The 27,303-nt window shown below is 42.3% G+C and overlaps 2 protein-coding genes across 2 annotated transcripts in view; one reads left to right on the top strand and one right to left on the bottom strand.

Annotated features, from left to right (window-relative positions):
- Positions 1-15: 15 nt before the first annotated feature.
- GTPBP2 (GTP binding protein 2) lies at positions 16-10,196 on the top strand. Its single transcript, XM_044672736.1, has 12 exons — positions 16-240; positions 3,206-3,232; positions 3,537-3,721; positions 4,119-4,227; positions 4,424-4,621; positions 4,829-5,003; positions 5,599-5,818; positions 6,266-6,401; positions 6,551-6,609; positions 7,311-7,482; positions 8,506-8,670; positions 8,899-10,196. Exons 1-12 carry the CDS (start codon positions 16-18, stop codon positions 9,073-9,075), a joined length of 1,848 nt encoding a protein of 615 aa, XP_044528671.1. The 3' UTR covers positions 9,076-10,196.
- A 498-nt stretch (positions 10,197-10,694) lies between these two features.
- Positions 10,695-27,303, bottom strand: part of POLH (DNA polymerase eta) — a 42,020-nt gene continuing 25,411 nt past the window's right edge. The window contains exons 4-10 of the mRNA XM_044674697.1: positions 23,767-23,936; positions 20,222-20,325; positions 18,898-19,017; positions 18,075-18,198; positions 17,612-17,677; positions 15,021-15,190; positions 10,695-12,759 (exon numbers count right to left, since the gene is read on the bottom strand). Of these exons, the coding sequence (XP_044530632.1) occupies positions 11,886-12,759; positions 15,021-15,190; positions 17,612-17,677; positions 18,075-18,198; positions 18,898-19,017; positions 20,222-20,325; positions 23,767-23,936 (1,628 nt within the window). The 3' untranslated portion in view covers positions 10,695-11,885. The remainder of the gene's footprint in view (positions 12,760-15,020; positions 15,191-17,611; positions 17,678-18,074; positions 18,199-18,897; positions 19,018-20,221; positions 20,326-23,766; positions 23,937-27,303) is intronic.

Below are 27,303 nucleotides of genomic sequence, written 5' to 3'. Positions count from 1 at the left end.
GGGGGGCAGTGGCGGATGGACTCGAGGGTGTCCGAGCTATTCGGCGGCTGCTGCCGGCCCGCTGGAGGTACTGCCGGCAGTGGCGGCGGCGCGGGTGGCGGCAGCGGCGGCTGCGGCGGCGGCGGCGGCGGCCTCAAAACGAGAGGTGGCAGCGGCAACGGCGGGGCCCCGAAGGGGAAGAAGAAGGGCGGAAGGAATCGAGGGGGCAAAGCCAACAACCCCCCATACCTGCCCCCTGAGGTGAGGAGAGGGCCTGGGACTGGGAGCGCACCCTCCCTGTCAGTACCTGCCCCCGGGGGGGGGGGTCGGGGTCCCGGAGGGTCTAAGAGCTCTGCGGCCCTCTCCAGAGCCTGTCCTCTGGAGGGTCAGAGAACACAGCCCCCACCCCCTCCTCCGTGAGAAAGGAGGTCCTGGAAGGTCAGAGAGAACAATCTCCCTCCTGTACCTGCCCCTGTTCCTTGGACTGTCCGAGAAAACAACCCCTCTCCTGTACCTACCCCTGTCCTATGGAAGTCAGAGAGCACCGACTACTTCTTGTACTTGTCCCTTGAAGGGTCCGGGTCAGAAAGCACAGGCCCCTCTTCCCCTGCTGGAAGAGGGTGCTCAAAGGTCAAAGAGCACAGGTGGGTGGAGTTCTGGAGGGTCAGTAAGTACGGGATTACCCCCTTTCTCTCCCCCCCTCCCTGAACCCCAGAGCATTTCAATGAGGGGAGTGCCCATGGAAGAGTAGATTGCACATACTTGTTCTAAGTAGCATCTTGGAGGATCAGAAAGCCCAGACTTAGTCCTGTACCAGTTCTACTGGGAAGGGCAAAAAGAAAACCCCTTATCCTGAACCTCCACTTGTCCCATGGAGGAATAAATAAGAGAGGGGGCAAATAGTGTCCTGTGGGATGTGGGTCCAGTAGAGGTAGAGAGGGTACCTCCTTCAACTTGCTTCATGAAGGCATTCCAGGAGAAGCCAAGAGAATTCCCTCAGTTCTTAACCTCCCCCTGTGAATTGGGTTGGAGTCTCAGGGAAAGGCACTTCACATCCTCCATCTTATCCTGTACCTGGCAGGGGAAGGATTTGAGAGACAGAAAATATATTTTCTATCTACTTGTCCCTATCCCATGAAGGAGAGTTGAGAAAGAGCAGAGGAAACACTTTCCTCCTTCCATTTTATACCTATCCTATGTGGAAATTCAGAGAGGGGGTCAGGGTTCCATTTGGAAGGAGGCATGGGGGGTGGGGGGAAGGGAACATTTCTGTACTCCAAGTTTTGGGACCTTGGTCAGAGAACCCTCTGTCCAAATCCTGAACTTGACCTGTGGGAATAGGGCTGGAACAAGACCAAAAAAATAAAAAATCCCCCAAATCTTTCACCTGCCTTCCACACAAGAAGAGAGGAAACCTGGGGGAAAATACTCCCCCAACCCATTCTGTATAAATAAGTCCCCTGAGGGTTGGGGGTATTAAGGAGAAACTGGGAGCAAACAGCTTTGCAAGTCCCATACCTGCCATTTTGGGGAGGAGACTGATAGGAAGATTAGAGAACTACCCTTGTCTATCCCTTCCCTTTTCTAGCACGTAGCCATTTCCCCAAAGTGAGTTGGTGATCCTGGGGAGAGGGGCGAAAAGAATACCTCTCACTCTAGTGAGGGAAAAAGGGAAGCATATGTATGCCCTGAGTTTCTCCAGTTCCCCACTGCAAAGAAAAAAGTAAATGTGGACAGTCCTCTGCTTAAGTTGGCCCTTTTGGGGCAGGGATGATGGGGTGATAATTGGAACTTTGAGGTGAAGGAGACCCTGGGTCTGGGAAATTCAAAACCGTTATAATCTCTTCCTCAGCAGGTTCTACAAGACTAACCTCTGAGGGGAAAAGTCTGAATTCAATAAACATTTATTATGTACTTAATTGTGTGCTAAGTGCTGGGGGCATTTAATGGCAGTTGTAGAGCACTTGCAGGTTTTGAAAGAACTATATGTATATTCTCATTTTAGCCCAAGAGCTCTGTGATGAGTTATCTTTATATTCCCCCTACAGATGAAGAAACTGAGGTCTAGAGTTATTTGATTAAGTTGTTTGATTATGGTTATACAGCTAATAAGTGTCAGAGATGGAATTTAAACCTAGATCTTACTGACTCCAGGTCAAACACTTCTTGAGAAACTTAGTCTAGCAGGAAATATTACACATGCATACTGTAGTACAACTTTTGCTCTTCTAGCTTTGTCTCAGTACATACTACTTCTTGTCACTAACTTGCTAAATGGTGAGGGAAACTAATTGGGAGATAGAGACAAACCATGAAGATAGAAATGCTAGAAATCTAGGAGACAAAACATTAATGATAATTGGATGTAGTAAGGACTAAGCCCCTGAATCCCTGGGCCAGTTCTAAAAAGAATGGCTTGCCACAACTCAGTAAGCACTTAATTTTTTTTTAACAAATGAACAGAAGAAAGAAGAAAGAGACTCAAAGAAAGGAACACTTAGTCTGGTTCATGAAACCCTGTTGAGGTGAAGATACAGTGAGTGCAGAGTGGAATCTAGGTTAGGTATGAAGATTCTAGAAAAAGGAATTTCTAAGATGGGTCCTCTCTTTCCTCTGTTCCTCAGAGGAAGAAGACATCTTTGGGGGTAGCATTAATGTCTTTTATGACATAAGCTAATTTGGTACATTTCCTTAATTCCTCCAGTACTGCTCAGGGGTCTCTAGGTTTCCAGCATACTTCCTTAGTTTGAACTTTTGTGTTCAAGTGGACAGTGATGAGTTCACTTTCTGGCCCTGAGATAGAAGTTCTTACTCCTCGTGACATCAGTTAAGGGGGTGGAGCAGGAAGTGCTGACAAGCAAAAAGATAGAGATCAGTCTGAGGGTAGAGGAGGCTTTGACCTCTGGGGACATCAGTTTAAGATCTTTCTGGTGGGGAGTAATGAAAGAAAGGAAGGAGGAACTCAGAAACTCTTTTTGTTCTGTCCTTGGCTCATTGGATTACTCCCTGAGGTCTAGCAGGGCAGCCTCTCCAAATGGGGCTGAGTTGGGGCTGGATGAGGGAGTTACCCTGGTCTCTAAGATGCTTCCTGCCTTGGCAAGATGCTGCATTCTGGGCTTCCTGCTGTTTGAAGAGAATAACTTGGAGACTAGGCTGGAGTCCAGGAGAAAAGGGGGAGGGATTAGGGCAGTGTACAGTGACTACCCTGTCTTATGTTTCTTTACAGGCTGAGGATGGAAACATTGAGTATAAGGTGAGTCTTGGGTGAGGGGGATGGGGGCAGGGAGAAATGAGAATTGCACCTGACCTTTGTGAGATTCCATCCCCAAGTTTCTCCTGAGTCTCTAGCTCTTTAGGGAAACAGGGGCCAGAATAGATTGTCTTAGAAGGGGCTGGATTGATTCCTAGGGTGGAGACACAGGGCTAGGTAGCACCTAGATTAAATTTCCACAGATTAAATTATTCTCAGTAATCTATAGGGAAGTAGATGGCCCTGATCCTTCTTAGGGCAAATAAGAGTGTATGTGTGACTTCACCTTCATATCTCTGTTTCCCAGTTGAAGCTGGTAAACCCATCCCAATATCGCTTTGAACACCTGGTGACACAGATGAAATGGCGGCTTCAGGAAGGCCGGGGCGAGGCTGTCTATCAGATTGGGGTGGAGGACAATGGGCTATTGGTGGGGCTGGCTGATGAGGAGATGCGGGCATCCCTCAAGACCCTGCACCGGATGGCTGAGAAGTATGTCCCCTTCTCCACTCTCCTTCCTTCCTACAGCACTTTTTCTGATAGCACTTCCCTGCTTTGCCCTTTCCCTAGGGGATTATGGTTGGGCTTCCCCATACCTGTCTTTTGGTTAAGACTCAGTGCCAGAGGTGGGGAGAGATTGAAGTTCTAGGGCCTGCTTCAGGGGATTCAGATTTGTGGCCTCAGCTTTGAGCCTTTTGAAGAGGTGGGAAAGGCCATGGTAAGATGGAAAGTGAGAAGAGGGAGAAGAGAGCTATGAGTGATAGAGGATTTGAAGAAGAAAGCATCTGGCCAGTCCAGATGAGAGAGGCAGGGGAAGGCAGATGGCACTGGCAGGCTGGGATGGGGGTTCCTCTGGCCTGGGAGTAGGGACTGATCTTGCTGTGCACAGGGTTGGGGCAGACATCACAGTTCTTCGGGAGCGAGAGGTGGATTACGATAGCGATGTTCCTCGAAAGATCACTGAGGTGTTGGTGCGCAAGGTCCCTGACAACCAGCAGGTAAAGCCTGGTCCCCATATATGCCTCCCTCCACACAGACACAAACACATGTCATCCCCATCCTGGGACCTTCTCCTGGGGTCCAACCTTCTTTGGGTGGCTCACTCCTTCCTTGTTGCACCAGGAGACTTTATCTCCTGTCCCAGAAATGAAGACGAGAGGGAGGATCCCTGACCTTGAGTGTATTTCTTCACAGTTCTTGGACCTTCGAGTGGCTGTCCTGGGCAATGTGGACTCTGGGAAGTCAACTCTCCTCGGGGTGCTGACTCAGGGGGAGCTGGACAATGGGCGGGGCAGGGCCCGGCTCAATCTTTTCCGTCACCTACATGAGATCCAATCTGGTCGGACTTCCAGCATCAGCTTTGAGATCCTCGGCTTTAACAGCAGGGGAGAGGTATGCAGAGAGAAAGAGTCATGATGGGTCATGGTGCTGGGGAAGGACTGGGAGGCAGTAAAGCATTATGACAGCCTTTAAGATGGTGAAGAAGAGATGCTCTTTCAAATGAAAGGATATTTGGGTGGGCTCCATGCAGCTCAGCCCCAAATAGGAGGAAGGGTTAGGGCGAGCTAGCAGGAGGTGCTAATAAGAGGGCTGGTCCAGGTGGTGAACTACAGCGACTCCAGGACAGCAGAGCAGATCTGTGAGAGCAGCTCCAAGATGATCACCTTCATTGACCTGGCAGGACACCACAAGTACCTACGCACCACCATCTTTGGCCTGACCTCCTACTGTCCTGACTGTGCCCTTCTTCTAGTCAGTGCAAATACTGGCATTGGTGAGCACTTTCTGGGGTATCATAGCCTGCAAATGTTCAGACACTCTGGACGTCTTTAAAGGAGGCAGGTAGGTAACATAGTAGGTAGAGAACTGGACTTAGAATCAGGAAGAGCTGAGTTCAAATCCTGACTCAGACATTTACTAGCCATGTGATCCTGGGCAGGTCACTTAACCTCTCTGCCTCAGTTTCCTCATATGTAAAAATGAGGGCATTGTACTCAATAGCCTCCAAGGCCCCTTCCTAATCTAAATCTTTATTCTTATGCTAGATTGCATAGTGAATAAGAACCCTGGGCCTGAAGTTAAGAAAAGCTCCAAGTTCATATTTGATCTGAGAAACTACTTAGTTATGTGATTCTGGGCAAGTCACTTATCTTTTGTTTGCCTGTTTCCTCAACCATAAAATGGGGATGATAATAGCACCTACTTCATAGATTTGTTGTGAGGATCAAATCAGATATTTGTAAAGCACTTAGCACAGTTCCTGGCACATATTAGGGTGCATATAAATGCTTAGTCCCTTCCTTTCCCCTCTGATTCATTTCCTTTTCTCCCTTTTCTAATTCTTTTTACCCCTTACTTCTTTGTTGCAGCGGGTACCACACGGGAGCATCTGGGACTGGCCCTAGCCCTGAAAGTGCCCTTCTTCATTGTTATCAGCAAGGTGGACCTATGCTCAAAGGCCACAGTGGAAAGGACAGTGCGACAGCTAGAAAGGGTCCTTAAGCAGCCTGGATGCCACAAACTCCCCCTTTTGGTCACTTCTGATGATGATGCTGTCACTGCTGCCCAACAGTTTGCCCAGTCACCCAAGTAAGCTGCAACCCTGCCAATTCAGAACAGATCACCAGAAACATTACCTCCCCTTCCTCCCATTTTCTTACCCCTAATCTCTGCTAGAGAGACCAATTCTGATTCAATCTAATGGGTTCTTCAGAATCCGGTGTACTCCCATAAGTCATCCCCTTTCTAATATGCCAGTACCTCTAAGACAATGCTAACCCCAAAGCTACCTTGACCTGGTCTAGGATCCCAGGAGATGAAATGATATCTGTACTTGAACATTTCTTCACATGCTTTCTACTCCAGAGGAGGCTTTAGAAACCCTGCTCCCAGAACTGTCTTAAAGATGGAGCTAGGATGACAATAAAACCTCAACATTTTGGTTAGTAAGGTCCTGAGACTAGCCTGTGAAATTCCACAGATGGCCTCTACCCTAGGGACCTTTCTTATCTAACCATTCCATACCTCTCCCTACAGTGTCACCCCCATCTTCACATTGTCTAGTGTGTCTGGGGAAAGCCTGGACCTGCTCAAAGTCTTTCTCAACATCTTGCCACCACTCACCAATAGCAAAGAGCAGGAAGAGCTCATGCAGCAACTGACTGAGTTCCAGGTAAGAGATGGGCTGGGGTAGGGCAGGGAGCTGGGAAAAGTTTGGCTTGAACCACTTGCCTTGAAGCTGACCCTCAGGGTCTATCCAGAAGTCTAGGAACCTCCTGGGCCTCCTAGGCCACCCACTGATGGTGTCCTCTTTGGTCTCAGGTGGATGAAATCTACACGGTGCCAGAGGTGGGGACTGTTGTTGGAGGGACACTTTCCAGGTGACTCCCTTGTTGGGGGAGATTTTGTTAGAGGGTTCCCTCCACATGATGGCATCAGGCTCCAAAGGAGGTAAATCCCTACCTCCCTACTGGGAAGCTGAGCAGACCCCATCCAAAGGAACTGACTGACTTGAAGAATCTTATGCCTTCATTGTCAGAAGTGCTGGAGATAACCAGCCTGATGCTATATGTGGGAAGGAACAGCGTTCCTATCTGCTGGGAATCACACTCTAGGATAATTAACTGTCCTGGACCCCTGGGATAAAGTATGGGTGCTTGGGCCCTGGGAAAATATCCATGCCCCACCTAACTAGATCTAACTTAGAAAGGGAAGACAAAAGAGTGACATTACTGGGATCTAGCTTTGAGTCAGAAGACACAGGCTAGAGGATGATAGGGCCAGCAAAAGGTCCACACTCTTAATGTTTCAGAAAACTCTTGATCATGAAACAGTAATGTTCTAGTCAGTTAGCATTTTCTATTCTTTGGGATGGATTTCCCTTCTTCCCCTCAGAATCTGAACTCTGAGCAAGGAGGAGGCAGCTCCCCAGCTTTGAATCAGGAGCTCTTTCCCAAGTAATCCTGGTCTCCTCAGGACAATAAGGCTTTGTAATAAAAGGAGTTTAGGTGGGGAGGGTACAGTGTAGGAGGTAGGCAAGGGGTCCAGGCTAACCCTGTACAATCCCTGCTCTGGACTACAGTGGGATCTGCCGTGAGGGGGACCAGCTGGTGGTTGGTCCCACAGATGATGGACGCTTCCTGGAGTTGAAGGTGTGCAGCATCCAACGTAACCGCTCAGCCTGCCGAGTGCTTCGAGCTGGCCAGGCAGCCACACTGGCCCTTGGGGATTTTGACCGCGCTCTTCTTCGAAAGGTGAGCTGGGTGATGAGGTAGGAAGAATACAGAAAGAGCCTTATGGGTAGACTAGTGATAGAACTATTAGGAAAATGCTTTCAAAGTATTTTCAGTAGCAACCTATGTCCAGAGCCCTAATCTTCTCCATTACTGCAGAAGCACAAAAGAAACAGTTCCCACTCTTTTGAATCCCACAGTGAAGGTTCACAGACAGGACCCCCCCACAGATGAAAAGGGCTTAGGAACACTGATAATCAGTATATACACCCAGAAAAATATTAAGCTAAATTTACTATGTATATAGAACATTGTGCTTAGAAACCAGATGGGAGTCATCCAGAATGAAATTAAACATGCCTCCCTTATAGTCCCTTATATGGGGCTACTTTACTGTCTGATGGGGATTAAGACCCAAATATGGAACCATATAATATATTGCATGATAAATGAAATACAAAACAAAGTACTATGTCAGGACTGATGGGCAAATGTCATTATTAACCAGGAGATTAGGGAAAACTTTATGGAGGAAATGGCATTTGACTTGACCTTTAATGGAAATGGCAACAAGTTATGATAGAGGGAAAAGGACACTCCAGGTATAGGGAATATCATAAACAAAAGCACAGATGGGAGTGGGCAAGCAGTCTTCAGGGATGCAGAGAGAAATTCAAGATGACCAGATTATAGAATGCATGGAGAGAAGCAATAGGAACTCACTAAAGATTTGTGAGCAGAGGAGTGACATGCCCAAATCTAAGAGATTAATCTGGTGTGAAGGATGAATTGAAGGGAAAAGAGATTTCAACAAGTGTGAAATGATATAATACAGAATGTCCTCTTACTGACCTAAACCCTAAAAGTGCAGAGTGTAAAGAAGTGATTAGAATGAAGAGATAGGAAAGTTTCCCATAACAGGTGAGTTTTAAGCAGTAAGATTCTAAAATCTCAAGTTGAGCCTTAGGGAAAGGGAGATATGCAGTGGGAGGGCATAATTTGGAGTCTGTCCCACCTGGGTCTGGATGACCTCTGCCTCTACAGGGCATGGTGATGGTGAGCCCTGAGATGAACCCCACTATCTGCTCAGTGTTTGAGGCAGAGATTGTCCTACTGTTCCATGCCACCACCTTCCGGCGTGGATTCCAGGTGACTGTGCACGTGGGCAATGTGCGTCAGACAGCTGTCGTGGAGAAGATACATGCCAAGGTGAGGGGCGCCCAATTACTCCCTGATAGACTCATTTCCACCTTAAGAAAGGAGGGGGATATGGCCCTGGGCTTACCAAAAACGTCCCTTACTTCCCAGAATAAGCAGATGTTCTCATGAGGTGGGTAGGACTCCATCAGTACTTGCTGTGGGTAGAGGAGAGAAAGCTGGTAGCCCCCCACAGCTCTCCAACTAGGGCAAGCACCAGTGTCTGCACATCTACTGTAGGACAAGCTTCGGACCGGAGAGAAGGCAGTAGTGCGTTTCCGCTTCCTGAAACATCCAGAGTACCTGAAGGTGGGTGCCAAGTTGCTGTTCCGGGAGGGCGTCACCAAAGGCATCGGCCATGTCACCGACGTGCAGGCTATTGCAGCAGGAGAGGCCCAGGCCAGATTGGGCTTCTGAACTACCCTAGGCAAGGGGCATCTTCATTGCTGTCCCTACAATATACAAGGTGACTTCAGACCACGCTGCCCCCACTGGCGGCTCTGTGTGTTAATAGCCTGGGGGAGGGGGCATTCCCTGCCAGTTGCCTCTCCCAGCACCTCTGGAGTGGTGCCCAGCTTGGTGTGGCTAGGGGAAAGGAGAGTCCTGTGACAGAAGACAGGAAAACTCAGGGTATTGGCTTAGGGCCATGCCCCAGGCTTGGCTCCTCCAACTTTAGCCAAACGTGCCCCTTCTGCTGGGGCTTTGGAAGAAGCCACTCTGGCCACTTTCAGCCATACCCTTTCAGTGATTTTGGACTGGAGCTAATCTCCCACAATGATCTAGGCTTCTTGGAAAGTCACAGCTTTGAGTGATTCTCAGGAAGACCCCATTTTCTAGCCCTCAGGGCTATATAAATTTCCAACAGAGGCCAGTTCCATGGTGGACAAAAGACACGTCCCCATGTCTGCCTGGAGCCCCCAGGTCCAAAGTGGGAAGGAGTGGTATGTAGGTAGTGAACTTTACTGCCCATACTTTGTGCCAGGGCCTAATGGTCCATCCCCAACTTCCTCTTGTTCCCTGTTTTAGGGACCTCCATCACTCCATCCTCATCCCCTACAAACCCCACAGGTGCTATTTATCAGGCTGGTCCAGGGCTTGACATATTAAGGGTCAGCTGCATGTCAGTCATGGTCTTGTCCTCTCTTTTTCTCTGCAGATCTATTGTTTTTTTGTTATGAATCAAACATGTTTTGCTTTATAAAAATGGGTGACTGGGTATTGGGAGCTTTGGCTCCCTATCAACTTTTACCCTTCTTGCTTCCAAGCAGCCCCATCACCCACTGTTCTGTTTGTTTGCAGTGATTCTATCCTGCCCATTGTTGCAGGTAGCCTTTCCCCTCCCCCAAAGAAATGGAGGGGTGCCCATGTCCCCTACTCTAGCAAAGGGGCTTCCTCTTTCCCCATTGTTGATGTCCTGGGTTCTCATGGGCTCAGGGATCATTTGTTGTTTGAATTTTCTCCGCATCTCTATATATATACACACATATGTATATATATACATATATACATATTGTACAGAATAAATATGTTTTATTGAATGAGCTAGTCATGGATTGCCTCCAGCAGGGGATCAGTACTTTCCCAGGAAAAAAAAAAAAGGAAATCTATAACCCCAACATTGATGCATCCTGAGGATGGGAGAGAAGCAGGATAGAGCTCAGTTCTTAGTGGGGCCTCTTCACCCATCAGGCCTACCAAATGATAGATAGTATAACTAACACAATGCAGTATGGGTATAGAACCATTAAAGCAATTTTAAGTGTAATTCAGAAAAAGATTCCTTGCAATTCAAACAACATGTATTGTAAAGAATTTCCTATAAAACTGATTGATTCAGGGCTTAAAGGATAGGTATAATTTTGGGGGACACATTTAAGAAACACCCAGTTTTATCACTTCAGAGAATAAATAGGAAAACTTAATGTTTCCTAACCTTCCTGTCACAAATCAACCACTAGCGTTAGCCAGATAATAATTTGAGTCAATTATGAGTACTGTTTTAATTCATTACAAATCATGCAATTTTTTAAAAAGACCATTATGCTACATACATATACCAGGCTCCTTGAAACATTATATCTAATTCTGCAAACTTATCTATAAAGCTAGTGAAGTCATTAATAAGAGCAAAATGGGAGAAATTTTGATGAGCAGGGGAGAAAATTCTAAAGAGAAGGAATTGCTTAAGCAAAAGCATAAGGGAAGACAAAGTATGTTAGTATCCTAAATGTGAATAGGTCTATTATAGAATCAATTTCTTAATAACTGCCCTAATTTGGGAGGTGACTGGGATGACTAGGATAAGCATTTAAATTGAATACTCCAAAGGGGACCTCAGGTCCATCTACTTTAATCCCTTCATTTTACAGTTGAGAAACCCAAGACCCTGAGGTTAAATGATTTTTCCAACATCACCCAAAAGAGGGGTCTGGATCCAAACCTTTAAGCTTCATGCCATTGTCTTCCTTTCACATCTAGCATTTATATTTTAGGAATTTGAGAAAAAGTACAACTGCCTTTTACAGACTTGGCCTTTGGCATCCTATCTTATCACTGGGATTCAGCTTCTCTATCTAGGGTGGAGGATGTACCAGATTTCCTGTCTGCACAGGGTGACATACTGCTTTAAAATTTATTCTCTAACAGGCTAGAATTCCCAATTTGTCCCAGTAAATCCACTATACCTTTAGAACAGGAAAAGCCCTAACACTGTAGGCTAAGGAGAAGAATCATTATTAAAATCATACTTGTCATTATCTAGTCCAGGTACTGTGGAGTTACTCTGCCTAATGTTGTTAATTGGTTCTATTAAATAACTTTTCAAGGGGCAATTAGTTATATAAAAAGTATTACAAATAAGAAATCTGCCAAGCTACACTATAGTAAGGTTTAACAAATTTAATTCATTACTGTGGTGTTTGGTTATAACATTGCTGTGAAACACAGGTTAAGACCACCTTATCTAAGTATGCTCGCATTTATAAAACACCCAGCTGTGTACAGAACACTATAATAAACAAGTACTTCACATTTCAAGTGCTCACAACCAGGGACACCAATTACAAAAAAGGCATCATTCAAGGTAATGCTAGGATCATGTGGGGTTACAAAAATAATTTTTTGTGTGCCAAAATATTTATTATTTCATTGAAAAGACATGTAAAATTCTGTTTCTAAGATTTCAGATAAAAATGTCAAAATCCTATAGCTTAAGCCCTGAGCCAGAACTATCGTGATAATGGCTTAAAAAATGATTCCAATGTTCGGGTACCCTCGGGCCTGAGACGCTTGGCACTTGAAGGCAATGGGCTCTTGGGACTTCTCTTAGCCCCAGAAGGGGAGGTTGGAGGGACACCTGGAGGCTTGGGAGAACAGGGTCCTAAGAATGATCTCTGGAGTTCCATTGCAAAGTGATAGTCCATGTGTTCAGGCATTTCCCACACTAAAATCAAAGAGCCACACTTCTCACAGCACAGCTGGTCCTCAGCATCTGGAAAAAGTGGGACACTAGTAGCTACCTTAACAGCACTGTCCAAAAGAGAATTAAGTCTTCTTGGTTCACTTGGTCCACTCTGGGTCAAATCCATTTCTGCTAGAGGAGCTGTAGAGGGTTTAGGTTCTAGGACATCATTGTGATTTGGGGAAAACTGGTTCTTGATGTTTCTAGCCATGGGCAGTGAATCTTGTGGAGGGAGAGGAGCAGGAAAGCCATTAGGAAGCTGTGAATGTGTTTGGACCTCCCGATTTTTTTGTTTAAAGAAGGGCTCCATTTCAGTTGTATTATTGCAACAAAATTGTAAAGAAGATTTGGATGGTGAGCTGGATGCAAGGACCTGAGGGGTAGCAGAAGGTGGGATGGAAGTCTCTTTGGCTTTCTGCTTCTCTGCAGCCTTTTGGAAAAGCAACTCCAGAGAACCGGTGGCTCTCTTGGTAGCTACCGCCTTTGGGCAATTTCCTAGAGCCTTAGCATTTGAGCTGGCAACACCTGACTTCTGAAGAGATGTGTTACTGCTCACAAAGCTGGTGATGTCTGTGCAAGATGTTGGACCAGAAAGAGAGAACTTGGTGGCACAAAGGAAGAGCATAGTCAGGGGAGGAGCCCTGTGCAGAGAGGAAAAAAAGAAACAAAGATTAGCACCAAGTCCAGATTTCAGGACAATATAATATGCAAATCTCATATGGTTGGGACATTGGTTACACCCCAAGAAAGAAATACCTCTCACTAATAACTCATCTAATATATTACACATGAACATGGAACTATAAAAGAAGGAAATTTTATAGCTTTCCTCGGTTCCTCATTATAGTAGCCAATAAGTCATAGTAGAAATTCTTTCTTTATCCAAATATATAAAATTTGTAAATGCTATTTTTATCATTTTAAAAAATTCAAACCCCAAATTTCCTCCCTCCTGCTCTTCCCCCACCCACTTAGAAAGCAAGCAAAAATTATATATTATATATATGAAAATATGCAAAACACCAAATATACTTTTTTTTCTGTCTTAGTAGCAATTCTAAGAAGAGCAGCAAGGGCTGTAAATGGGGTTAAGTAACTTGCCCAGGGTCACATAGCTAGGAAGTATCTGAGGCCAAATTTGAACCCAGATCCTCCTGACTCTGGGCTTGGCACTCTACTATGTCACCTAGCTACCTCCTAAATATATTTTCAAAACAACTAACTTATAGGAGGGAAAGAGAGCTGACTTGCTACTTTTCAAGTGAGAAGACTCAAAGCATAATAGATAAAGAATTGATCTTCACGCCAGGAAGAGCTGATTTCAAATCCTACTTGGCTACATGATGGCTATACATCCCCAGGCAAGTTATCTTTTTAGTGTCTGAGATGATGTTAAGATCATATGATACAGAGAAGGTGCTGTAGAAGAGGCTCCTCACCACTGACAAAACCCCATGTCTACTCCAAAAAAACCTTTTAAAGTATTAATACACTAGCTGCCCTTGGTCAGATTTCACGCCTTGTGATATAGCTTTTATAATCAAATAATTTTGGCACTCCAGTAATTAAACTTTCTTTGGATGAGGTCTAAAACCTAAGTTTGAATCCCACTTCTGACACTAGACCTGTGGCTATGAGAAAATTCTCTGAGCCTCAGTTTCTTACCTGTAAAGTGGGGATAATATGCTTGTGGATTCTACTTCACAGTTGTTTTGAGTTAAATACTTTGTAAATATTAATACGAGTTGTGTATAAATGTGGGTTGTTAGGTTATAGTGTGCTTTCCTTGCAGGTAAGAATAAGGCTTTTTATGAAAAGTATTACAACATCATTACACACAGAAACACTGGAGAGCATCCAGCAGCTAACAGAATAGTCAGAGAAAAGAGCAGGAATGGGGCAGTGAAGTGGCTTAGTGGACAGAGGTTTTACTCTTCCTAGGCCTAGAGGAAGACTTCCAGAATGATAGGTGGATCCCCAATGGAGAATTTGTGGAAAAACAGATAAGAATCACACAGGACATCTATACTCACAGAGTAGCAGAACTCCTCGTAACCCTTACAGATCTATTTAAATATACTCTACACAAGAGTGCACATCTATATTTAGAAATATAAGGAGTCAACTAGGCCAACCTTCAGATACTTCCTAGCTGTGTGACCCTGGGCAATCATTTAACCCTGACTACCTTGAAACCAATACTTAGTATCAGTTCTAAGACCAAAGGTAAGGGTATACCCACTATGTTCCAGACACTGTTCTAAACTCTATAAATATCTCATTTAGGTGGACATGTACATTGCCTTCCTATCATCCATCAAACTGAGAGACAGAATCCTCTACTGTCAGTTTACTGGGGTGGTGGGAAAAGGAAGGAGGGATGGAGCCAAGAGTCTGAACTCCTGGATGCTATTCCCACATTTGTCCTAATTTAGTAAATAATTTTAAGTCCAAAATAAAAAAAAGGAGGGTACCTTCTTATTGGTTCCAAGACAGAAGAGCAATAAGGGTTAGGCAGCTGAAGGTAAGCAACTTGCCCAGGGGTCAGAGAGAAGTGTCTGAATCCAGATTTGAAACCAGGACCTCCCGCTTCCGGGCCTGGCTCTGTATCCACTGAGCCATCTGGCCACGGCTTATTCTCAATCTCTTAACCAGCTTATGAGAATGGAAACATTCAGAATGAGAAGAAAGCTACAGCTAGACAGTTTTGCTTCTGGGGTTGCAGCTGTACATTCTTTCCAAAAATATATGACCATTCTTCTCCAGGATGTGGCTGTTGCTAGACAGAGCCATATTGATTTACCATTAGCTGGAGCCAATCCTAATGATGAGCTCTTGGACTCTACCTAATGTGAAAGTCAAGATAGTGCTGATTTATCTTCTTAATAAAGAGAAAACTCACCATTCAGTCTTAATTCCAGAAGTATTACAGTTTCTGATAAGAGCAAACGCATCACTGCTCATCCTATGGGCATCATAGCAGGCCAGGGCACAGCAGCGTCGAAGGCTACTAAGACGTTTGTCACCTTGTACTCGGATGCTAACTGCCAGCTGTAAGGCTACTCTGTCATTCTGTGGGAGGGAGAGAGGGAAAGAGGGAAGAGAAAGCCAAAAGTGAAGTTGTGATATGTGTCTGGATATCACAAATTGTACAGGAGATGTAAGGAAAGCCAAAATGGAAGGTTGGTTTGGAGGGAAAGAACTGTCCAATGCCGAAGGAGTCAGGAAACAATGATGCTGATATTTATTGAGTGCTTCCAGTATTATTGGCATTAGACCAAATACTGCAAGATACAAAGACCTAATCTAATACATAAGTTAAAATAATAAAAGGCAATCTGTGACCGGAGATACATGTTACAATGCAAACCAAGTGCTATTGAGAAAGGGGGAGCAACTAAACTGTGTCGATGGATGATGGTTTTAATAAGAGATACAGTGGAAAGAACAAAGCATGAGTGAAGGCACTGAGCAGAAACATGCCATGTGTACTCAAGAAATGGCAAGCAGTCTACATGTTTGTGTAAAGAGTCTGTCTGAAAGAAGCATCTAATCAAAAAGCAACTAGTAGTGTGGATTGGCTCATAATGAAGTTTATTCTCTCTAGAGGCTACCTGCCCCTATACTGCTGTTATCTGCTCCTAACTGAGTAATATCTGTGGGGCATAGAATTTAGAAAAATCTGCTTAATCCATAATCTTTTAAGACATGAGCAAGGAAAAACAGAAATAGAATCATCTAGAATCCTCAAATTCTAGGCATTACTAAGTATTGCTGATACTCCTAATACTGAAGAATATTTCAAGAGGGAAAAAAAAGCAGAGTTCTAGCCTAATGTAGCAAATATAAAGGCGAACCACAGTTCAAATTATTGTTCAGTCATTTCAGTCCTTGTCTGATTCTTCATGACCCCTTTTGGGGTTTTCTTGGCAGAGATACTAGAGTAGTTTGCCTTTCTCCAGCTCATTTTACAGATGAGGAACTAAGGCAAAGAGGATGAAGTGAATTGCCCAGGGTCACACAGCCAGTAAATGTCTGAGGCCAATTTTGAACTCAGGAAGATAAGTCTTCCCAACTCCAAGCCCAGCACTCTATCCATTGGGCCATGTCTCTGCCCCACACTTCAAACTGGGACTCACAAAACCAACCCTAAAAGATACAAATTAGATTAAAGGATATTGGCAGGAAAGAGAGGAAGAAGGAGTAGTAGCCATGTATTGAGAGGAGGGAAGAAATCAAAACTAGTTATGGGGAACATGATATTAAAGGAAAGAAAGTACATCTGAAAATACTACAAATATCTGAGATTTTGGAAAACTTCTATGTAGGGCTCAGTCCCAAAGTATTCCTCTCTGAAAATAAATCTATCCAAGGGAACATCGTTCCCTGGGAAGCCTTCTAATTGAGGGAATTTGTCTTTAAAACACTACTAGAGGCTTAAAAATCCATGAATTTGCAGGAGCATTAAAATCATTTAACCTGTCTGCTCTTGGCAATTCTGTAAAGATCACAGACTAAAGAAAAGGTGACTACTTGCATGGATAGAAAAAGTTTCTTAAATCCATCAGTTCCCTTTACCAATGAAATCATAGGCCAGTCCCTAACTTTAGTCCTCCACCACCATGCAGTACTCTACAAAGCTAGACCAAAAAGGAAGAAAGAAAAGAGTGACACCTAGTGGAAAAAATCAGACATCCAGCCAAAATAAATCCCATTTTTTCTGGTATCAAACAAACCAGTTGATTGCCCCTTTACCCTATGCATTCAAATCCCAAAGTAAAAGATAGAGTCATATCAGAAGTTATTCTGGGGGTAATCTGTTGCTTAACCCATTTTTTTTGAGAGAAGCAGATTATAGAATCTTACATAGAATTAAGGGAACTCAAGAAATCATCTAATTCAGTCTTCTCATTTTATAGATAAAGGAACTGAGGTTTGGGGACCAACTTGTCCAAGGATACCCGGAGACAGAGATGAGACCGAAATCCAGGTCTCCTGACTTAGTCCAGGCCTCTTTTCATAGGGCAAAAAGAAACAGTGATGCTCTACTGTTCTCCTTTCCCACTGCCACCAGGTCTTAAGAGACTGGTGTCCATATTCTAAGATTACTCCCCATACTTTATTCAGTTGGAATTGGACCCTGTGCCAAAGACTGGTAGAAGCATTCAAGGATATTAGGTATTCAGGTAGAAGCATTCAGGGATATTAGGTATTCAGGTTTGCAGCAGGGCTATTGGAAAAAACACAATAGGAGAATTGTGTTCTAGGGGCTCTGTAAGAGGGCTGCTGTGATATGTGAGGGGAAAGGGCTCTGACCCTTAATAGGCATGGCTTAAAGATGATGATGCACAGGGGACAAAGGGGACAATAAAGCTGTTTCTGAACCTGAAAAACATTCAGCCAAGTTCTAGATACAAAATTTCTGTTTCAAAAACAAACTTCTGACAATGTCCCCAAGCCCATAATGGGGAGAAAGAAGACAATGTTCCTTACATCCTTTTGGTCCTTGGTCAGTCTCTCTTCTAGCTCCTGGGCTAACTGTAGTAGCCACCACTTTATCTGTAAAGGAAGCATTTTGAATTCAAGATAACAGACAGTGCATTCCCACCACAGGGCACAGCCTAGATTTGTTCAGGCCTCCAACTGCACAGATTCCAAGGATCACTAATAATTCATTCAATCTATCAATAACAATACTATTTCAACTTGGGCTTAGAAACTTTCTAGCTGTTTTTGTGACATATTATCTAAGGGATTTCAGGCACATCATACTCCTATGAAACTCAGCACAAAATTTCCTAGGGCTATCACAATTTTATACTTCAAAAATCTCTTTCCTTCATATTCTGAAATCTAAGGCATGGTCCAATGAGGTTCCTGACTAAGTGATTGAAAAAAAAACAAACTTCAAATCTTGGTGAAAATGGCAATTTTCTGCCTAAAAATATCTGCCTACCTGTTCCTGAGTAGTCAGAGCTGTTATCCCTGGGAAATTCTTGCTACAGCCAATGGTCTTGGGTAATTGCCTGGGCTTTACTGGATCGTGTTCAATCCCTCTGCACATGGCATACAGCCAGGATCTAATGAAGAGAAAAGAGGACGGAAGCTGAAGGTAAACTCTAGTCCTTGGCCCATTTCTCCAAGTCAGAGAAAGGTCAAAAAAACTATCCCAACTGACCCCTAATCACTAATAAGTTCTGCCCTTCCCAGGGAACTTTTTCCCTCTTATATCCCTTGTAGGGTTGCTTTGAGGGACAGTACTTTGCAAATCTTAAGGTGCCATATAAATGTGAGTTATCATTATTGTTATTTCAATAGTAGACACAAATAAGGCTGTAGGGTAGGAAGAGCCAAGAGCTCAATGTCTTGGTTATGAAAACTTCCCCATCAACATGAGAGATGGTATAGAAAGAACACAGACAAGAAGGAAGGAAAGGAGACTACTAACTAGCCACTAAATGTGGCCTTGGGAAAAATCACCTAATTAGTAATTCTGGGTACTTGGTTTTCTTGGAGAAAGTTGGAGATTGTTGGGTTAGTTGACCTTTAAAGGGCTCTTCTAGTTATATAGTATTAGGATTCTAAGTTTAGGACACACTCTCCTAGTCTATTGTGCAACAGTTAATATGTGATTTCATTTAAATCAAAGCAACCCATAGTGATCCAAAGACAAGACTAAAACTTTCCTCGGAGCTTCTGTCCAGAGAAATTTTCTGTATTGAAATTAAAATTAGCATCACCATAAAGAAAATCACTCAACTGTAAAATAAACCACTTACCCATTTTTTTCCCCAAAATGACTCTGAAGCTGGAGTTCAGTGAACTGGGTTAGCTCACCCATATACTCCACCCCTAGGGTACCGATAACAGAAGCCCCCAGCTTTCCTCCAAGATTACGGCTGCCAAAAGAGAGACAAAAGATAAAGATTACACAGAATAAGATGCTAGCAGACAAAAGGATATCATACTTGGAACCAGTGGCATCATAGGGATTTATAGCTAGAAGGAACCAACTCTCCTATTTTTATAGATAAGGAAATTAAAACTCAAAGAAGTTAAAGGCAATAATAGCTAAGAGTAATACAGTTAAGCCCAGGGTAGCACAGCTAGTAAATATCTGAGGAAGGATTTGAATCCATATCTATCCATTGAATCACCTCATTTTACTTAACTAGAATATCTTCTGTCCTCTCCTCCTATCCAAATCTTATCTTTTAAGAGCCAGCTAAAATTCAGCCTTCTCTATCACCTTTCCTGATCACCTCACTGTTTTTGGACTTAATCATTAACTGCCTTGTCTTCAATTATTTAAAACTTCTATTTCATATTTAACTTTTTGTGTGTAAGCCTTTAGGTAAACTTTTAAAGTTAGGGACTATGCTTTATACAGCATTATATACTTCAGAACACTGAAACAATGCCTGGCACAAAATAAACACTTGATTATGAATTATTTTGACTTTAATTTTCCTTCCAGAAAGCAAATCTGGAGATTATTTCAATAACTACGAGTCCTTTATCTAAAAAGCAGACATGAAGGGGGAAGCTGGGTGGCTCAGTGGATTGAGAGCCAGGCCCAGAGATGGGAGGTCCTGGGTTCAAATCTGTAAGGAATAAAATGGAGCTAAATCTATTTACACAAATCTGACCTCAGACATTTCCTAGTTGTGTGACCCTGGGTAAGTCACTTCACTCTCTTTGCCTCAATTCCTCATATGTTAAGTGAGCTTCAAAGAGGAAATAGCCAACCACTCCAGTATCTCTGCCAAGAAAACCCCAAACAGGGTCACGAAGAATCAGATGTGACTGAAAAATGACTGAACAACAACAGTGGCAAGAAATTTAGATTAACTGGTCATTTTGATTATCCATGGTATTTCTTTGTCCTCTTACCATGGATAATCTAGAATTGAATAAACATTCAAATTTTGCTTTCAAAACCTCCCTTCAATCTTTCTTTCCTTCCATCTCCCTTATCTTCCTTATCTTCCTGCAACCTGTTTTCCATAGATTTGCCTTAAAAACAAACAAAAAAACAAGCTAGACCTCCAGCCCGCTTTCCAAGGGTTTGGATAAAGAGCAAACTGCTCCCTAAATACTTACATTTTACCAATAGGCAGATGACTGAAAAGTTGTGGGACAGAGCCATGTGACACCAGAGTCTGGCGGTTGGGTTTGTTTAATCCACAGGCTAGTTTGGCCAGTACCTGAAGCATAAATACAGCAGAGAAATCTCATTACTGTTGATCTCACCCACACAAAGGACTGGTGAAAAGCAGAAACATTCTAGCTATGTGTGGCCATAGCTTAATGGTTTCCAGATTACAAACAAAAACACAACCAGAAACTTTAAACATCCTCAGTGGAAAAAGTAAGAGTTCTCATGATTCTCATTGTTCTTCCCACCTTTAGCTTTCTCCTAATCCTCCCCCATAATCTGCCAATCTTTTCTTTGAAAAATTCCCATTTTCATAGGTCTATCAAGAAACTAAGATATTATTAATATTGTTTTGCCTTGAAGGGTAAAGGTTTCCCAGCTCATTGCTGAAACAAATTAGGACTTAGGCTCTAGACACACTACTGGCCATTTACTATCTTAGTACGTTGCATATTGCATTTATGTAGTATATATCATTATCATCTGTTTAAATTATGCTAATTTCTTTTGGGTTTGTTTTTTTTAATTCCAAATTTTGTAAAACCAAATGAAACAAGCATTTCCATATACAAAGAAAAAGATAGTATACAAATGAAATCATAAATCTCTATTTAGTTTACTCTTTTTTATCATATCTACATAATAAATCCTAGTGTCCCAGCCTCTGCCTGAATCACAAAAGATATTGCCAAGGTGGCCACTATGTACATATAAACTAAGTGTCATATTTCACCTTTCTGTTCACTTTCTGGAAGTAACATTCACAGTTTATCCTTCCAGCATTAATTCTGTAGCTGTGTATAATGTTCTTCTAGTTCTACTCATTTCACTGTTCATTATTACTCTTCAAATTTTTTTAAAAATTCCTCTGTTTAGGGGACAGCTGGATGGCTCAGTGGATTAAGAACCAGGCCTAGAGATGGGAGGTCCTAGGTTTGAATCTGGCCTTGGACACTTCCTAGCTGTGTGACCCTGGGCAAGTCACTTAACCCCCATTGCCTAGCCCTGTAACAAATAAAATATAGAAGGATATATAAAAAAGATATTAGGGTTTAAAAAAATTTTTTAAAAAGAATGCGATGGAAATCATTAAAAAAAAATTCCTCTGTTCATCATTTCTTATGGCATAGTAGTATTCCATCATAATTGTATACCACAATTTTGTTTACCTACTTCCCAATTGTTAGGCATCCCCTTGGTTTCTAATTCTTTGCCATCACAGAGAGCTGCTAGAAATATTTTGGAATATATGGATTCTTTTCCTCTTTCCCCAAACCAGCAATTGGGTCTAAGGATATACAGAGTTTTATAACTTACTGGGTATAATTCCAAATTGCTCTCCAAAATGGTTGGATCAGTTCATAGCTCCAACAGTGCATTAGTGTCCTCGTTTTTCCACATCCCCTCCAACTTTTTTCATTTTGTCCTTTTGTCATTTTAGCCAGTCTGATCAATGTGAGGTGATAACTGAGTTCTTTTGGTTTGCATTTCTCTAATCAGTGGTGACTTGGGTAATTTTTTCATATACCTATATATGGCTTTGATTTCTCTATCCAAAAATTATCTGTTCACATCTTTTGCCCATTTATCAGTTGGGGAATGGCTTTTGTTCTTATAGTTTTGACAAAGTTCTGTATATACTTTAGATATAATAGTCCTCTATCTGAGAAGCTGTCTATAAAAATTTCCTCCCAATTTTCTTCTATTTACTTCTAATCTTGGTAGCATTGTTTCACTTGTAGAAAAACTTTTCAATTTAATATTCTCAAATAAACTATACTAATTTAAAATTTGTGGTTAATTCAACCAGAAGTCAGCACATGCATGCTCCTTAGCAACCCTTACTTCTTAAGCAGAACAATTTAATAGTACAAAGAAGATTTTAAAGGGACTATTTAAGGGAGCAGTTGGGTAGCTGGTCCTAGGTTCAAATGTAACTTCAGACATGTCCCAGCTGTGTGACCCTGGGCAAGTCATTTAACCCCCACTGCCTAGCCCTTACCTCTCTTCTGTCTTGGAACCAATACACAGTATTGATTCCAAGTCAGAAGGTAAGGGTTTAAAAAAAAAATAAAATAAAAAATAAAGGGACTATTTAATATTTTCAAGGATATACATTTATGTTACATTTTTCAAATAACTGATGACTATAAATGATTATTTACATTTATGTAAGCAAATGCCCTATATATTTACATTATGCAATACTTAATAAAGCTAATAAGGCTAATGACTCTTGTTTGAATTACTGTATGTAAAAAAAATGCAATAAAAACATTTTTTAAACTTTATAATTTATACCCTTTACTAAGTCAGATTAGCATCTTTCAGTTTGATCTGAATTCTTAAGATTCTACAGTCCAGGGGACAACTATGTGGCTCAGTGAATTGAGAGCCAGGTCTTGAGATAGGAGGTTGTGGGTTCAAATTTGGCCTCAGACATTTCCTACCTGTGAGACCCTGGGGCAAGTCACTTAATCTCCATTGCCTAGCCCTTTGCTCTTCTGCCTTGGAACCAATACACAATATTGATTCTTAGATGGGAAGGGTTTAAAAAAAAAAAAGATTTTACTGTCCATTTATCCTTTATTGGTTGTACTGGACAATTGGGAAGCAAACTGAAGCACAGAATACACTTGAGAACATCATGGTACAAGAAGGTAATTGGCTATCTATAGCCAGAAAAAAATGAAGAAACATACAAAACTTTGGGTCTAGGTCTCTTCCTTTCTCCTGTTCTCTTGACAGTATGAGTTTACTTGGTTCTGTTTGTTAGCATGCTGGGGAATATCCTGAGGTTTACAATGGGGAAGCAAAAAGGGAATCTATTTTCAAACAATTATAATGGTCCAAATATAGGCAGTCCTTGAAGAGAGGCTACTTCTTGTGAGCAGACTGGCAGTTTTATATTAGAATTATGCCCACCACAGTAACTGTAATAAATATATTGTGGACATGTGATTTTATTGACTGCCCACTCTATAGTCATTGTCTCTCTCTCTTTTTTTTTTTTAAACCCTTGTACTTCGGTGTATTGTCTCATAGGTGGAAGATTGGTAAGGGTGGGCAATGGGGGTCAAGTGACTTGCCCAGGGTCACACAGCTGGGAAGTGGCTGAGGCCAGGTTTGAACCTAGGACCTCCTGTCTTTAGGCCTGACTCTCACTCCACTGAACTACCCAGCTGTCATTGTCTCTTATAAATAATGTTTATATTTCTTTTGATGGTACATCAGAAAAAAAAAAAAACCCTGAGGTTTCTTTAAAGGGGAGTGGGGGTGGGGGAACAGGTACAGACTGAAAAACATCATCTACACTGGAGTTTTATACAAATCAGGCTTAGGGGGGAAAGGGCTGCCTATATTTTGGCTAACACATTGCTACATGCTCACAATTATCTAAATGTACCTACCATTCTAGTCCTTGTTTCACAACATTTTACAAATATACCTCTATTTCTCTTTGAAATCCTTCCTCATCCTTAACGCTCACCTTGTTGTGTGAAATCCCAGCTGAGCACTGAAAACCAGTGTGTTTTTCTATTGCTACTCTCATTTCCTCCACAATTACTGCTCCCACAGTGAGCCGTAGGTCTGGAGAGCTGGGGTCATCAAAGGGAAGAGACTCAAGCCACTGGATTACTCCTTGCTGTCGAATTTCATCTGGGAAAGGAGAGGGTGTCAAAATAAATCAGTGTCCCTCTTAATTGTCCTAAAAGGAAAAGTCATCAGTGCAGAGATGCTGATGTTCCAGGCCAGTTTGCTAGAATAAGAGACCACCAGATTTCCACAAAGTTAGGCAAGGTGAGGTGCTAAAAGATGTGGACTTTGCTCCAATTCAAAGAACCTGAGGCTAGCAGTGTACTTTATTATTTTTTTAAATTTTATCTTTATTTTATTCCAATATTTACACATAAGTTTTCCAAAGTGATGTGATTCATATTCCCTCCCTACTCCTGGAGCTGACGAGCAATTCCACTGGGTTACATGTGTATTATCGTGCAAAATACATTTCCATATTATTTATTTTTGTAATAATCTTTTAAAACCAAAACCCCAAATAAACAAGTGATAAATCATATGTTTTCCTCTGCATTTCTACACCCACAATTCTTTCTCTAAAGGTGGACAGCATTCTTTGTCCTAAGTCCTCAGAATTGTCCTAGATCATTGTGTTGCTTTTAGTAACAAAGTCTATCACATATGATCATCGCACAATATTTCAGTTAGTGTGTATAGTGTTCTCCTGGTTCCTAGCAGTGTAGTTTAAATGCCTCTGGCATTTGTAAAATATTGAGAATACGTAACCTCTTAAGACTCCAAATGGGGTTTTAACTTGACTTGAAGAGCTTCTGAATGAGGCCAAAGGATGAGGTAAAGAAAGGCTCTATTTAAATATTAAGACATAAAGACATTCACCTTTTCCATTTTCCAACCAGGATACATTTTTGCTTTTGAAAAAATTTTTGATTCTGAATTTAAGTGAGAAAGCATTTCCAAACATAGAGCATAAAAAGAGAATTCTTTATGTAACCATGAATCCCCATTGCCAAAAAACACTTTCTCTTATCCACCTGCTGATTGTCATGAACAATGAGAAGAATAAAATTATCTTTGTTCTAAACATAATTCCAAAGTTCTCAGCCTGGCCTCCTAACCCCTGTTTTCACCTCTGGTCCCACCCTTGGACTGATGGTTTGTTAATAAGATAGTATTCAGAATCTAGTCACACTACAGCACAAACTTTATGCTGGTAACATAGTTTATCTACCTTTAAAAAGGTATCAGTCAATTCTGGCACCAGGTTGGTGATTTAAAAACCAAACTGAAAGGGGCAGCTAAGTGACTCAGCTGGATTGAGTGCCAGGCCTGGGAATGAAAGGTACTGGGTTCAAATCTGTTCTTGGACACTTCCTAGCTGTGTGACCCTGGGCAAGTCACTTAGCCCCCAATGCCTAACCCTTACCACTCACTCTCCTACCTTGGAACCAAATTGTATTGGTTCCAAGACAGAAGATAAAGGTTTAAAAAAAAAATGCCAAACTGAAAACACTGGAGAAATTGGGGGATTTACTTTCATGACATTCATTCCTAAATGAATAGGTTCAAGAGGTAAAACTTTATTAAATATTCAAGAGGCTGAGTGATAGGACATATAGAAATACTGGTTAGAATGAATAGGATAAAGAAAACCTAACCAAAGTCATTTGGATGTAGGAAGTTTAAAGAGAAGGGCAGTAGGGAAATGATATTTAGAAAGCATTCAAGGAAGGATTCATTCCTGCATTGGCAACTATTTCATTACTCTTTTTTTTTAAACCTTTACCTCCTGTCTTGAAATTTATACCAAGTATCAGTTATAAGGCAAAAGATCGAGAAGGGTGAACCAGTCAAGGTTAAGTGACTTACCCAGGGTCACACAGCTAGGAAGTGTCTAAGACCAGATTTGAACTTAGTATCTCCTTGCCACATAAGATGGGCCAGCTTTTCTTAAGGACCTACCCATAAGCATACTAGGCTAGTTTTTCCTTTATTGAGAAGCAGGTAGGTGACTCAGTAGATAGTGTCAGACCTGGAGTTGGGAAGATCTAGGCTCAAATCTGGCCTCAGACACTTCCTAACTATGTTATCCTAGGCAAGTCACTCAACCAAATGCTTAGCCCTTGCTGATCTTCTTAGAATTGATACTAAGACAGAAGATAAAAAAGGGATAACTAGCTAGGTGGCTTAGTGGATTGAGAGTCAAGCTTAAAGGTAGGATGTCCTGAGTTCAAATCTGGCCTCAGACAATTCCCAATTGTATGACCCTGGGCAAGTCACTTAACCCCCCCATTGCCTGGTCATATACACTGAGACATTCCTTGTTGTATATAACCAGTGTTTTGATTTATATTGTTTAACTATCCTTCATTGTATCAAAAAAGGGTTTTATGGTAGTGGAGGGAGCTTCATTGGGAGATGACAGATTTTCCCCCCCCCCAATCTGTACTTTCTGTCTTAGAATCAATACTGTGTATTGGTTCTGAGGCAGAAGAGTAGTAAGGGCTGGGCAATGGGAGTTAAGAGAACATAGTATTGTTCTCTAGGACTGGCAGTCTATCTACTCTGCTACCTAGCTGCCCCTAATGCATTTACTTTTGTTAACTCTTAGGTTAAGTTTGGAATATCTCATTTCATTCCAGTCTCAAACTCAAATCCCTTCCATGCCTGGTTCACTTCATACTTTTCCTTCAATCTATTATACTTGCTCTGACCTCTCTTCCCTCTCATTAGTTCTCATCCTGTTGTTGAACAATTCAATTCTACGCCGTCTAATCCCTTTTGATTCTCTCACCCCTTTATCCCCTCATTGCTCACATCCTGTCACCTAAATCTTCCCATGCATAACTTGAATCAAATATCCATTCCTGACATTTACTTTCTTGACCTCACACCTCACTGGTATTCATACCCCACCTGGCCTGTTGGTGCTCTCCCCTTCCTCATTTTTCCTTGTATTCTTATTTGGGTACATGCTGTGTACCTTTGGTAGAACACAATTCCTCAGGAACAGGGACTATTCCATTCTTCTTCATATCCTCAACATTTAAGCACAGTGCCCTGAACAGAATAGCCACTTCATTTGTGTTGAATTGAAAAGCTGTCCCTATAGCTACAATTCTATCATGTTAAAAATACTTTTAAGTAAAACTATATAAAGCCTTCAATGAATTGACTAAATAAATGAATAACAGAAAGAAAAAAAATGGGACTTTTGGATACCAGCTAAACAGCAGCCTCAGATTTCAGAATTCAATTTTTTAAGACAGTAAAGGGTACTTTACTTTACTGAGCTGGGTAGCTCAGTGGATTGAGAGCCAGGCCTAGCGACGGGAGGTCCTGGTTCAAATCTGACTTCAGACACTTCCTAGGTGTGTAACCCTGGGTTACACTTAACCCCCATTGCCTAGCCCTTACCACTCTTCTGCCTAGAACCAATACACAGTATTGATTCTAAGGGGGGAGGGAGGGAAGGGAGGGAGGGAGGGAG

This window comes from Gracilinanus agilis, chromosome 4 (assembly GCF_016433145.1).
Source record: "Gracilinanus agilis isolate LMUSP501 chromosome 4, AgileGrace, whole genome shotgun sequence".
Classification (NCBI taxonomy): Eukaryota; Metazoa; Chordata; class Mammalia; order Didelphimorphia; family Didelphidae; genus Gracilinanus; species Gracilinanus agilis.
This window is presented reverse-complemented; position numbering and strand designations above follow the sequence as displayed.

What these genes read in the sequence shown, in the direction of transcription:
- GTPBP2 (XM_044672736.1), top strand. Translation starts at nt 16, where the DNA reads ATGGACTCGAGGGTGTCCGAGCTATTCGGCGGCTGCTGCCGGCCCGCT. An exon ending in AGGTCCCTGACAACCAGCAG is followed by an intron (nt 4,228 to 4,423) that starts GTAAAGCCTGGT and finishes ATTTCTTCACAG; the next exon opens with TTCTTGGACCTTCGAGTGGC. An exon ending in TGGAGAAGATACATGCCAAG is followed by an intron (nt 8,671 to 8,898) that starts GTGAGGGGCGCC and finishes CATCTACTGTAG; the next exon opens with GACAAGCTTCGGACCGGAGA.